General features: G+C 42.1%; 1 protein-coding gene across 1 annotated transcript in view; it reads left to right on the top strand.

Moving 5' to 3' along the window:
* The window catches only part of LOC102369457 (RING finger protein 151-like), a 21,711-nt gene extending 7,452 nt beyond the window's left edge, over positions 1 to 14,259 (top strand). The window contains exons 2-7 of the mRNA XM_006019988.3: positions 2,912 to 3,138; positions 7,714 to 7,853; positions 10,380 to 10,542; positions 11,945 to 12,065; positions 12,883 to 13,125; positions 14,233 to 14,259. Coding sequence (XP_006020050.1) covers positions 2,933 to 3,138; positions 7,714 to 7,853; positions 10,380 to 10,542; positions 11,945 to 12,065; positions 12,883 to 13,119 — 867 coding nt within the window. The 5' untranslated portion in view covers positions 2,912 to 2,932 and the 3' untranslated portion in view covers positions 13,120 to 13,125; positions 14,233 to 14,259. The remainder of the gene's footprint in view (positions 1 to 2,911; positions 3,139 to 7,713; positions 7,854 to 10,379; positions 10,543 to 11,944; positions 12,066 to 12,882; positions 13,126 to 14,232) is intronic.

Here is a 14,259-nt window from a genome sequence, read left to right as displayed (position 1 = left end):
GATCGCTTCTGACTCCAGTGTCCACATCATTAATGAAGATGTTGAACAGTATGGGTCCAAGGACAGAGCCTTGGGGGACCCCACTGGTCACAGGACACCACGATGAGTGACTTCCATCGATTACTACCCTCTGGGTCCGACCCCGGAGCCAATTTTCCAGCCAGTGGATCGTGGAGGACCCAAGGCGACAATTGGCCAGTTTCTCCAAGAGGCGATCATGGGACACCAGATCGAAGGCTTTTTTGAAGTCAAGATATATGACATCAATCTCTTCTCCCTTGTCCAGGTGATAGGTCACCTGGTCGTAGAAGGAAATGAGATTGGTCAAGCAAGACCTACCCGCAACAAACCCATGCTGGCTATCCCTTAAGATGTTGGCGTTGGCCAGTCCATTAAGGATGGCCTCTTTAATAAACTTTTCTAAGATCTTCCCCGGGATATAAGTCGGCTGATGGGCCTATAGTTAGCTGGATCCACTTTCCTCCCTTTCTTGAAGATAGGCACCACATTGGCCTTCTTCTAGTCTTCGGGCACTTCACCAGAGCGCCAAGAGTTTTCAAAGATCCGTGCTAGAGGCTGGGCTATGATGCTCGCCAGCTCCTTGAGTACCCTGGGGTGAAGATTGTCAGGGCCGGCTGACTTGAAGGTATCCAGCTTCTCAAGATGTTCCTTCAGAAAGTCAGCATTAATGGAGGGCAGGGAATCACCCTCACCCGGACTTCCTGGCCCTGTAGCGGGCATGGGCGTCCCATGGGGCTGATGGAAGCCTGGCGCGAAGTACCTATTTAATTCTGGCTCCCCACATATCTGAAAAAGGACTTTTTATTGTCCTTGATGCTCAAAGCTAGCTGGAGTTCAGTTGCAGCCTTGGCTTTCCTTCTCATCTCTTTGTTTACTTGTATAGAGCCTGAAATGACTACACATCAAAATGTTTTATTTTTGTGCTTTTTAATTGATTCTTGCATTTCATCTATTACAGACAGCTAAATTAGACTAATCTGTTATATTTTCTGGCTCAGCCTTATTATCAGAATATTTCTGCATGGATTTTGTTCAAAATACACCATGGAACTGTACTGAAATTGTAGCACTTCTCTTCAAAACATTTGCTCTAAAATACTGCTTGAAGCCAATTTCTCATTTGTAATATCTGCATTTCACTCTGAGCATATCTGCATTGGAAAAGGGTGGGGGGGTGTTCAACTTTGACAAAGTAATGTGTTAAAATGGAATTTGTCTCACTCTGCCACACTTTCTTGGAGTCATGTCCAGAAAAAATCTAGACCTATTAGCTTACTTGGCAGGGTGGTACCTGAGGGCATCTATACACATGCTCGGGGGGGGGTAGGGGTGGCTTTAATTAGAGTGGCTCTGAGAGCTGCTCTAATTAAAGCACCTGTAGCATCACATGTATTCAGTGTCCTGTGCTTCAAAATGGTAGCAGGGGCACTTTTTCTTAAAGCTCATCGAATGAGACATGGGAGGCTGCTGGAGCACAGTAATTGCCACGCTCCAGCAAACTTGATTAATCTAGTCTGCTCCAATACGCTGGAATTAGCACATCAGAGCAGCCTCACTGCTATTGTATAGGCGCCCCATGCCCTTTAGTTAATGCACATTTTCCTAGTACCTCACAATGGAGGTACTAGATTTAATGCACATTAACTAAAGCATGTTAATGCACATGTAAACGTGCCCTCTATTAGCTAACATGATTTAATTAACTTTTTAAATTCTGTTGATCACTGATCAGCAATATTGGTAATTAATATTGTTAGCTTGTGCCAATATGCTTAAAGATGTTTCTATGCTACATGGAAAAGCAAAATACTGTTTAAAAATGTTGGGTTGTTTGTAAATGCATTAACTATTTAATTGTCTAAACTGGGCCTCTGAAAGTAGGAGATAACTGAAATGTCTTAATGTGCTTTGACAACTAACACTATTTTACATACCTCATAGTACCTAAAGTAACAATGCTGTCAATACAAAATATTGTTTGAAAATCTGTTATTTTAATACCTCTTAGTTCATTCTCCCAGTGCTGGAGGGTCTTGTTGGAGAGAAAGCCAAAGTGTTAAATGTGCTGTAAAACAACCTTCACAGTAAAATGCATCTGAAAATGTGTTTTAATGGCTATGAGAACAGCAGTCTATTCAGTAGCTAGTTGGTTAGGCATAGGGATCTGTAACTCAGGAAACACAATAATTGAGCCTGCTTCTTTTTGGTGTCCCTATAAAAAACCATCAGTGATAAAGAGATAACCGAATAAGGTGATCAAGTGCTGCTGTCTAGAGAACCAGAATTCCAAAGTGTTTGTTTAAAGCCGAATCTATTTATGTGAGTTACATCTAAAACAGTAAGTCTTCCTAGGTCTGTTTTTTATTTGTAATTTCTAACAATTTAGACTTCAAATGGGAAAAGTGTTCCATGTCTACAAAGGATTGCATTGTATAATAGGATTTGGGGGAAGAGAGCACCTTGACTCTGTTTTTACTAATGTGGCTGGTTTCAGGACTGGAGGGGCTAGATCCATGCATGCTTACACATCTAAAACAGTCCTTGGACAGAACTAGTTACTGAAGTTCATCACTGATATCTTGAAAACCCTAATTTAAGCCCTGAGATGCCTAAAGTCTTTAATCATCTATGTTTCTGCCAGTAAGCTTTTGAGGGTGCCTACAGTTCTGTTTCTACACATGTCCAGAACTGCTTTCATCATGCTTGGCACCCATGTTATTCCCGAGATTGATTGGGATCCTCAAACATTACTTAGATCCACTAAGGAAATTAGCCCTGAACATTTGGGAGCAGGAACTTTCTTTCCTTGTATTAGGCAGCACCAAATATACTATCTGTGTCAAGCAGTAGTATTTATGAGCCACTAATTTATGTTTTAATACTATAATAGGTTGAAACTTGGTGGAAAAGAATGGGGTATGATATTGAGCGTTTTGTGGGCTATGTTAATGAAGGACTTCTGTGCTCCATATGCCGGGATGTTTTAGAAGATCCCTTGCAGGCTCCTTGTGAACATGCTTTCTGCACTACATGTATACATGGATGGCTTGTTCATCACAGTAACTGCCCCGAGGACAGGCAGGCACTTGATGCATCTGTGCTACACCCTCTCTACAGGTATGTAAATATTGGATAGTATGCTGAACAGTTTTTCCTAAATCTTTGCACTGCTGAAATCCTGTAACCATGGGCTTCCCAAAGCTTACATTGCAGATCTGAGTCCTGCCCATTTTCTATTATTTGGACCACTTCCCCTCCAGTTTTCTGTGGCATAACTTGCATGTGGTAGAAACTGCGATTATACGTACAGAAACATATGTACGGATTTATATACAGGGTCTTCATAAAGTCCTTGTGCACTTTTAAATTTCAATAACTTAGGTTCTAGGTATGATGGAAACAAATCTGTAAATGGCATTTAAAAGCAAATTTATTAAAATTTTAGGACAACCAAAGTACACAATGCTAGACTTCAGCATAACCACCATCCATCATGATACATTGCTCAGTACAACTTCTTGAAAACGTTTCCCAGTTGCTCTTGAGTTACTGCACTAATTGCATTGGTGATCCTAGCCCCAAGTTCCAAAGAACGTGGTTTTGACAAGTAAACTACACATTTAACAAGTGAACCAATTGCTTGGCCACCTCATTCACCTGACCTGTCACCACTGGACTTCTTTTTATGGGGACTTCTGCCTTTCCACTTCTCTGGGAAATTGTCATTTAGGAATTCGTTATTACTTATGAAGTCTAGCATTGTGTACTCTAGTTGTCCTACAACTTTAATAAATTTGCTTTTAAATGCTGTTTACAGGTTGTTTCCATCATACCTACAACCTTAGTTATTATAGTTTAAAAGTGCACAAGGACTTATGAAGACCCTGTATTAACTACTTTCACTATAGTATGATTTTTTTTTTTAAACCAGTACATTTATCTCATTACCTATTTGTACTTTTGTCTTACCTGGAGTCCTAGAATATTATTCAGAAATTGCCTTCAGACAAAAATACCAATCCACACTCTTCAAAAGAAACCAAGTGTTACAGGTTGGTCTGCTCTCTGATGGAGCAGCCAGCTCTGTTTAGCAAAATGCCCCACAGCTGAACGCCCTTACGAGGGAGTGTCCCACTGGGAGCTTAAAACTCAGGGAAGAGAGCAGAAGCGGGCAAGCTGGGAGGATCAGCTTGCAAGGAGAAGCCAGGTTGTGCTGGGGAAAAGCCAGACTAGAATGTGGCTGCTCTAATATCTGGAGAGGATGAAGGATTTTGGTTTGTTCTATTTGTATTATTAGAGACTGAAGCGTGTTTGGTGGGAACTGAACTGCCTGAGGGACTGACAACAAAGCTAACTGACTTGCAAGAAGCAGCAGGATAAAGGACTTCACACTGTGCTAGAAGCCCACGGGCAGTGCAAAGCTAGCATTCTTCTGCACCTATGTAGATTGACTTGTAATGATTAGTGTCACAAATGTGAACACAACTCAACGCTTATTAAATATCTCTTGAGAGAGAAAGTAGTTATTCAGGCATGCCTTGGGCCTCCTCTTTCAGTATAAAAACACGTTGCATTTCCACTAACTTTTTTCACCTCTTCATTTTCTACCATCCTCACCAAGAATCAGATCTTGGTACTTTAATCATGAAGTTAAAGTTCTACATGCACGATAGATAAAATACTACAATAACAATTATGTAGCACTGATTGATAGGATATGAATTAAGGGTGACAAGGCTGTGTAGCGTGGAGGACAAGAGGTGGTTTACAGGTAATTCTCACTCTGCTGATCCACACTACAATAACTAAATTAATCCACCAGTTCAGCATGGTTTAGCCTAAATCCATGTGTAAAGTACTTTTTTCTGCCTGATTCTATAATGGTTTGGCCCTTTCCAGGTAGGCCAGACAAAGTGTAGTAAAGAAATTAGGGATTATGCCAAGTGTGACAGGGCCAAGTCTCAGCATTGGCCCGCCCACCTGTCTGTATGGGGCAGTCTACCCAGTCTCACCTGCCACAACATGCTCTTTATCAAACTGGTATAAAATGCAGGAGGCTGCCCATTTTAACACCCCAATGCCAAGAGGTGCTCTACACGACTCCAACCTCCCCCTATCTTGTCTCATGCCTCGAAGATGGCATCCAGATTATTATTACAGCTCTGGTTTAAGGCTGGGCAAGGCTAGGTCCACAGTTGGGCCTCTCACACACTGCCTCATTCATACCGCCCCTCTCTCCCTAGGGATTGTTCCACACCACTCTCTCTCACCAGGCCTTTTATACAGTGCCTCTCACAACCTGCCCTGCTCCCTTGAGCGACCCCCTTGGATTACCAGGTTTAACTACTCTCATGCTGGCACTGCACACACAGCCTTTCGGATCACTTGTGTTCCCCTACTCTACATGGCATCAGCCTTGTGCCTAACACTGAACTGGCTCTGCCCGTAGCCCCTCACCAGGCAACTTTCCATATTCATATACTTGTGGGGGTTGTCCCATGTGCTGCCCTTTTAGCCATCCTTGAGCCCTACTCAACACACCCCCTGGTGCAGCCCTTCAGACCGGCCTTCAGTCCTACTCTACACCTTGCTTATGCACAGTCCTTCAGGTCGTAACAACGGCCCCTACTCTGTGCGGGCCTACCATATGTAACTGCCCCGCTCTGGGGCCACTCTCCTGCCCTCTCTCTGGACCACTCTACTGCTCCCTCCCTAGGGCTTTCAGGGTCTCACACCCCTGTGGGGCTCAGGTGTCTGAAGATGTACCTGGCCCCCATGCCTGTCCCTAAGTCTGGGTGACCAGGATGTGGGGGCCCCTCCCTGCCTTTCAGTGGGGAGGCAACTGGCCAGGCACTTCTGGGGAGCTCCCCCACCATGGGTAGCCCCACCAGGCCATCCTTCCCCAGCAGGGTGCAGTTTTCAGTCATACCTAGGACCAGGAGCCTCCTACCATCCCCGTAGCTCCTGCCCTTACCTCCAAGGATATTCTGAGCAGCAGCTCAACCAGGTGTTGCTTTTTCAGCTGCTAGCAGCAGACTGCTATCTCTTCCCTGTGGGCATAGATCTAAAATGGCTGCCTCATCAGGGCTGGCCCACAGCTGCGGGCTCCCTGCTCCCAGTCTTAAAGTGGCAGGCACCCAAAAGTGCCCTGCCACATCAAGTTCTTACAATTACATTTTGGTTTTGCCTTTGCTACATTTTTTTCCCAAATGTTCCAAACACTGTAGTTCTGCCACTGGCAGAAATGGTGTAAGCACCAGTAAGGAAAAGGGTGGGGGGGTTTTGATAATCTTGCAGCTAGGCTTAAACAGTCACTTAAAAATGAAGTTTGCCATAAGATCACAACATTTGACACAACACTTATAGTTTGGAAACATAAAATAAATTGGAAGGTGTTGCCAAAAAAGCTTTACAGAAGTTTAGCAAAGTTTATTGTATTTTATACTAAAGCAAGGATCTTCTGTTTAACTCAGCACCTTCATTTTGTATTTGCTTATCAATATGGTTTTCATGACCTTCCTGAAACGTTATGGCTCCAAATGCCCCTAATTCTTCTCAGATCTGAATGAAATCTATTTAACATCTAATTGAAATAATACAAGCTATTGCCCCTGATGGGCAATTATTTGGGTTGGAGGGCCTGTTAGGGAGGTTTGGTAAGTTGTTGCAGGCCAGGTCAATGGCCTCCGCTGTCTCCCCTGCAGCAGCTCACCAAAACTCCCTAAGTGGTCCAGGGGTGCCAGACGGAGTAAGCAGGCTGGGTCCCCATGGACCAGCAGGCAAGGCGAACTCAGCCAGATGTATGGGATAGGGCTGCAGGCAAGCAAGAACCGGCATCTGGGAGCAGGATGAGCAGGCAGGGCCAGGGCCAGGATCTCAGGGTGATGACAGCATGGGGCAGAGCTGCAATCCACTCCCTGCATGGCCCTGTGCTGTCAGCACCCTGCGATCCCAGCCCTGACCCCTTCCACCTATCCTGCTCCCAGATGCCACTCCCCACCCACCTGTGGCCCTATCCCATGCACCCAGCTGTACACATCCTGCCCATGGGGGTCCCAGCCACTCTCTGGAGTCCCAGCCCACCTGCCTGCTCTATCCAGTGCCACCCAGTGATGGGTGCGGGGCAGACAAGCTGGGGTGTCCAGGCAGTGGGTGCCAAATCTAGTGGTGACAGCAACTGTGGCAGCCAAAAGGAGCCACCACTGGGAAACAACTGCTGGGAAGTAGAGTCTGGCTGCTGTACTTCCCCAGCCCCACAGCATCTGGGGGCAGCAGAAATGGCTGCACGTACCATGGCCTAGGCTGTCCTCCACACCTGGACCAGGCGGGACTAAGGGACCCACCACAGGCTGGATAAAATCTCTTGGCGGGCCAAATCCAGCTCTCAGACTGGATTTTGCCCACCCCTGCTATAGCCTCTCTCTTAGCTAGCATTAGCATCTGTTACTTTGAATGGTGACTTACTGGTAACATTACTTCATTTGTACATTTAATTTTGCACCAAAATGTTCCATTACCATAGGTTTCCCCAACTTTTGGCCTTGTCTAATAAAGTGTGATAACTTGAATGCTAAAAATACAGAACAGAGCACTGGCCCTTTTTCCTTGTAGGAGTGAGAATCCCTGAAATGTGGCAAATATCAACTATTTTTATGGTTTTCAGCAGTTAAAAATAACTTTTTCTGTATGTAGATATATGAAAAATGACCTAAATCGACTTCAGCTTCACTGCAAAAACAGAGAACATGGCTGTGACATGGTCTGTTCTCTAGAATCTATAGACAGACATGAGAGAGAATGTGAACACGGCCAGATATCTTGCTCAAATGCTGGTGAGTAAAAGAAGCTGAGCCCTCTCTATACAGAAAAAAACTGGTGCTTGTCAAACTTCATGACAGTAGAATAGCAGCAATGGACATTCATTTGAGTTCTTAATTGTAGACCAAAAAGAAAGAACCTTTCTTTAGAAATGTGAGCAAACAGGCACTTCAGCTTGCACATTCCTGTTCAGGCACAATCTTTTCAACAAACAAAACCAAACCAAGAGCCAAAACAAAACTCAAAGAAAATAAGTTAGCACACCCAGGTCACTACAACAGTCTTCTAAACAAGGTTTATTCCTGATTTATTGTCCACAGTTGTTTCTTCTCATCTGCAAACTAGTAAGAATTAATTAGAATATTGGGCTACGTACCAATTTTTTTTTTCAATTATACTATGAAGCATAGTTTTCACTTTCTGCCAATTTACAATTTTCTTAAGCCACGTCAATTATACATGTGATGTTTGGATCAGCTGTGAACAGGCATTACATTTGTACTTAGAGAAACGTATTTCTCCTGGTACAGAAAGAGAGTGCACAGCCATTCATGAGATTTCTTGTGGAAGAGAACTAGCTGATAGCCCACCCGGGGGTGAGTTGTCAGGAAGCCCTGTGGGGACCCTGGTTTGAAAAATTCCCTTGCCCCTGCCACCAATCAACTGATTGGTGAGGGGACATTCTCCTTTTCGGAGAACCCTCCTGAATGGGTTTCCACCATAGGAGAATGCCCCCACCTCCTCCTGGACTGCTGCAGGTCAGCCCAGGGGTTGGCCCAGAGGAGTGCATGGTGTGGGAGCTATTTTGCCATGATGGAACCTGAGAAGATAGGGGAGAGGGGTTTTTCCCAGAGCTTTTCAGCAGTTGCCAAGCACCAGTTTGAGAGCCATCCCCCTTCCAAAGCAGGGAAGAGGGCAGGCTGTCAATTGATGGGCTCCTCTAAGGGTGGAGGTAGCCCAGGGAGCAGCCCTCCGGCCAGGGGGCTGGAATGCATGTACACTCCAGCTCCCAGGGGATTTTTCTAGCAGAAAGAATTTCAGAGAGACCCTTACTTGCTACCAGGAATAAACACCTGTCTATGGCCTCGGCTTTCTGACAATCTTAGTGATTTTTAGTTAGAATTACAGCATAGCTCTCTCTTAGGAGTTTCCAGATTTGTTAAAAGTTTTTTCAATAGAAGGTACAGTGAAAAACAATAATATAGTTATTAGATTTTATCAGTGTGTATGAAATAAAGCATGTGCTCCAAAGTGTTAGGCCCTGTGTTGTTTATGCTAGTACATGGGCCTCCTCCAATAAGTTCGTTTTCACTGGTACTTCAGTTTCACTGCATGTATACTTTAAGCTTTTCAAATGAAATATTGTTAAACGAATAGAACTATTTAATGAACAAAATCTCTCTCAAACCTTATGCATTTTTAAGTCATAGCATGCACAAATAGGATGGAGTATCTCATAATCTTCAACCTATTCCAAGGATTTGATCTCAGCTCCTATTACAGAAAAGTCATAGAGTGCAATAGCTGTTAAAGGACTACGAAGCTTGTGTGTCATAATTTACCCCTGGAATTGCCTGTTGCCTTGTGGCTGTCCTGCAGAAGGTTTCCTTCTCTAATTTTAAATAGGAATTCCACCTGGGACCTTAAAAAAAAATCTTCCCTGACCAATATTTCAGTAAAAAGCTCCATTTTTGACAGTATACATTTTTCATAAAAAACACATTTAAGAATTCTATGCAAAGGGTTTTGTCGCATGCGACAAACTTGTGTTTTAAGAGGCCACATTAAAGCCTATTTTATGCAACTCCACTATCTTATTACTAGAAACCTCCACTGGACAACTGACATTTTCCATTTTCATGAGTAGTAGCCAGAGTGTTTCGCTGTAGCATTATTCCATGGCCTTTCTGTTCTGTCTGTCCTTGTAAAGAATAGACCAGATAAGTAAGACAGTAGTCAAGAGCAGCATTTCTCAGCCTTTTCAGACCAGCAAACCTTATGCAGTGAAACTTTTTTTTCCCACAATTCTCATATTATAAGAGACTAAAAATGTGCACCACAACTCTTACCTCAGGCTTTGACAGTCTTGGCCAGCCCAGAGGTTTTTTTGGAAATTTGAAATTATCTTTAGAGTACTTTATTTTTAGTGTCTCAATTCCCCAAGCTGTCAACACTGGCATTTTTCTTGGTCTCCAATGATTCCTTTCTGTGGTGGAAATGTTAATTTAGAGCAACTGCTAGTATCCCTGGGCCATATTAGCGTTGCCATGAGTGAAGTTGCCTCAGTGCCTGACCAACAGTAGGAAAGTAGCTACAAGCTTAATCAAGACAATATTTTAGGGCCTTTTTTATTATTTGTGTTATCATGGGTCTCTCTCTACGCTTTAAGGGAATTGCTTTGTTGTTTGTTTTGACAGACTTGAACGTGGTCAGTTCTGTGCTTTGTGGCTTCCATGCCCATTAGGATGGTTTTTGCTAAGTTTTGGGGTGCTTCTTTGAATTTTAACTGGCTTAATTTTTAGTTTATTGCTTCCTGTTAGGTTGTCCAGTTCAGGTCGAACGACGTAACTTAGATGGCCATTTGGCACTGTGTGAATACCGGAGCCGTGAGTGTCCCAATGGTTGTGGTTACACAGTCCTCAGTACAGAAGACACACAGCATAACTGCGTCGCAGAGCTAAGAACAGAACTGGAATTGCTTCGGTATGGTTCTTTCTCTGTTTCTGGGGTGTTTATATTATTGTGGACCTAAAATTATTGCATATAATAGATAGTTTCAAGTACTAGCTCTTAATTATGATTACTGTCAATTGATATTCATTGTTCTTAATACACACACACTTTAAGCTCTTACTACTTTTTTTAGCCTAAATTATTTTGATTGGTCTATTTTTTTCATACACAGAGTTTAGAATTATTCAAAATAAATGAGTACTTGAACTAGTGAAATACTCCCTAAGAATTAGACTGAGACTGTTGAACACGTTTATTTTTTAGCTTAATATGAATAATTTGGCTTTAGGCATGTATATGTAGTTAGAGTCAATAGTTTGAAAGTCTCTAATTGTGTTCAGTAGCTCTAAATCAGCAATGAGAGGCTGGTTCTAGCTTTCACCTAAAATAAATCACAAAAGACTAATTAATACCAGCCAGCGCAAATGTTTGCACTTCTTGCCTGTTTCTCCTCTTTTCTCTGTTCTTCCTCCAGTTTAACCTTTCCATAATCTTCCACCAATTTTGTTCCTTGCCCCCTTCTCTCTTTCTCCATTGGTCAGTGGTGGTCCCTGCTCCCTTGCACTTGGCCGGTGACCCAAGTGCAATGAGAACCAGCGACCTCTCCTCATACCACGGCAATCGGGATGCTAACGTGCATACAATTCAAAGGGTTAACCTGTTAACATTAGGACTTTGGCTGCGACTGTTTAATAACTAAATTAAAATAGTTTTCTCACAATTATTGCCTTTGAGTGCCCAGCAGAAATTGACAAGAGCAAAAGATTACAGATTTCTATGGTGGCCTAGCCTCCTTGGATCAAAAGGAATGACAAACACCGACATATTCATGCCTTTTTATTTTGACAGAGTACATTACTCCTAAACTAACATACAAATAACCATCCAAAGGTCTGTTAAGCCAAACAGTCCCTCAGGCCAGCCTGAGGTAAGCACACCAGTTTCTGTAGATGCCATACTCTGCACAAGATACCAGGTACCTATTAGCAAAGTTAATCATATGTTTTTTACTAAAAAACATTAAATTAACTAAGGCTAAAAAGAGTTTAGATTCTGTAATTATTCCCGCAATGTCTTGCATACTGCTGCCCATCACCACAGGAATGAGACCCTTGGGTCTCTCTTCTCCTGATACCAGTAGTAGGATTTGAGTGTTCCATCAAAGGAAGATTGAAACCCTTGAATGTTACACACCAAGCAAGAATACTGTTGGTTGGCAAAATATACTGAAAGGCTCTTCTTGCCTCTAATCCTGAACCCCTTTAATTCAAAAGTGAAGTGACTATTTGGCTGTAGAAGGTTGTTCTGACTCTTGGAAAAAAAAATACAGGTGTACTTCCTTGGTTAAAAATGAAAACCTGGACCATTTTAGGTCAGAAATGATCTGCAGAGTGGAAGAAGCAAAGCATGAGATGGAATCTAGGTTGGATTCCCAGAGAAGACACATGGTGCAAAAGGAGAGCATGCTGCAAAATGAAATTGAGGAGCTGAAGGTAAGTGGGCACCAGAACCATTTTCTAGTGCTTTTCTTCTCCCAGAAGTCAAGGCTTGCTGCTCTTCCCAGTAAGGGAAGCTGCATTTCTTTCTTATAAGTGAAAAAAATCATCTTATATTTTAGTCATCTAAAATATGATTTTCAAAAGATTGCTGCATCTGTTTCCAGCTAAACTATTAAGGCACAAGGCATGTCAGAGTAATTCAGTTCCTGTGCTTGCACTTTAAGTATCTTATCCTGAAAAGAAACATGGGCTGTAGTGCTATGTTGCTGACTTGCATAATTGTTGGAGCTGTATTCAAACACACTTCCAAACCCCATTATAGATAAGGTCAGTTAAATAGCAAGTGAGATGACGTGTTGTAAAACCATTCATCCAGTTTTTTTTATCCGGTCACCCAAAACAAACAAAAAAACCCCTAAAAAAAAAAAACACAATCCTCAAAGCCTGGAGCAATTTAAATCTCTAATTTAAGGTTCTTAATGAATTAAAATACTGGAAGTGACTAAAAAATAAATCACAAACTTCTTTAGGATTTTGAGATACAAATCATAAGAAGCAACATTGAAATCTGCTGGTAAATCTAGAATCTGAGAGATGGTCCTATTTGAGATGAGTGCGAGAGGGCAGGAAGGAGCTGTGCTGCATTCTCCCTAGGATGAAATTTGTTGTGTCACTGAAAGTTGGAGTTAAGAATACTTTAGCTGTTCACTGTCTGTCCTCCTAGAGATGCAGAAACCATGTCAACTCCAACCATCATCGGAACTGGATTAGTTTGAGTTTTTGGATCAGTCTGTTTTATGTCTGCTTTCAGAGTCAGATGTCACGAATGATGTCTGACGTGCGCTCCCTCCTGGCAGCAGAGAGACAGCATCGTCAAGAGCTGGAGCAGGCAGAGCTTGAAAAGCGTGAATTAATGGAGTTGCTAAAAAGCCTGCAGAAAGACTGCCGACTGAACACTACTGAGGGAAACAAGAAATCCACAAACTTTCGACCTCTAACACGACTGGAGAGTATGAAACGAAAACCTAGGGAAGTTACCGTCATCTAAAAAGAAGTAAGTGCAACAACATACAAGGTTCTACTTTTTGGGAACTGCTGGCAAAATTTCTATCAATTATAAAGAATCTAAATTCTGAATGGATCCCAGAGGACAAACATCTTTATAAAGAGCAGCTCACGCACTCTGGAGACTTTGTAAATAGTCTGGAAAGATTATAGTCTGCAGGGGGAGGTTTTATGTCCATTTTTAAGTCCATCAATCAAATATTGAGCATTAAAACCTGCCTTTTTTAAAAAGTACTCTCAACCAGTATAGATATGTATCAAGAACCCTTGACTTGTAGCCTTTTCCTGAGCTGTTTGCAGTACCTTTTTTAAAAACATGGAAGTGTGAGTTTTTGAGATGTTAAAAGTGTTTGGATGTTTCACCCAAGTCTGTTAAAGCTATCATATGATCCTTTATTCTTACCTGGTTTATATATAAGCCATGATATTTCGTGACAGCCAAAATATACTTAATTTTGGGAAAAGTATTTAAATTCTTCAAAGGTGATAGGGAAAACTAACAGATTGCATATATTGTGTGTTTTCAGCAAAAATTATACGTCAGTAAAAGAATGAAGCATTAAAATGACCTTTGCTAAATTCCAGTCTCTACCTGCGTATAACATCTTAAAGTAAGGTCAATCTGGACCTGAAACTATATGACAGAGCTCCTTTAATCCCCCTAGCCTCTTGTTTAGCTTTTTCTGAAGCTGGATGATACTATAACCCAGGATAACAATGGAGGACTATTTTAGCAGTATAGTTATCTCATTGCCAAGTTGTTTAGAGTTCTCCTTTAGTTTAGAGTTTCCACCTCAAAGAAGCCCACAGATTATTTCTTTCTTTGTCCTGAATACTTGCAAGCTTTTGTATTTGACCTGGATTGTTAAAACATTGCTTACAGTTCTCTCTCACATTTCTAACACTTTTGTAAGATCTGCATTACAGGGCAAGTAATACTTAAAATCCAGTTCTGCTTATTTGTACATTTCACTACAATATCACTGCCAAAGTCTGAGATGTGTTTAGAAGTTTAAACCCTCTAAATGTGGTAGGAAAATGTAAATAACTTTAACACATATATAGCACCTGAGCATCTTCAATTTTATTTTCACAGGTATGATTAAAACTACTTGAACATTAA

This window comes from Alligator sinensis, unplaced genomic scaffold, assembly GCF_000455745.1.
Source record: "Alligator sinensis unplaced genomic scaffold, ASM45574v1 scaffold273_1, whole genome shotgun sequence".
Lineage (NCBI taxonomy): Eukaryota > Metazoa > Chordata > Crocodylia > Alligatoridae > Alligator > Alligator sinensis.
Note: the sequence above shows the minus strand (reverse complement) of the source record. Positions and strands in the feature narration are given on the sequence as shown.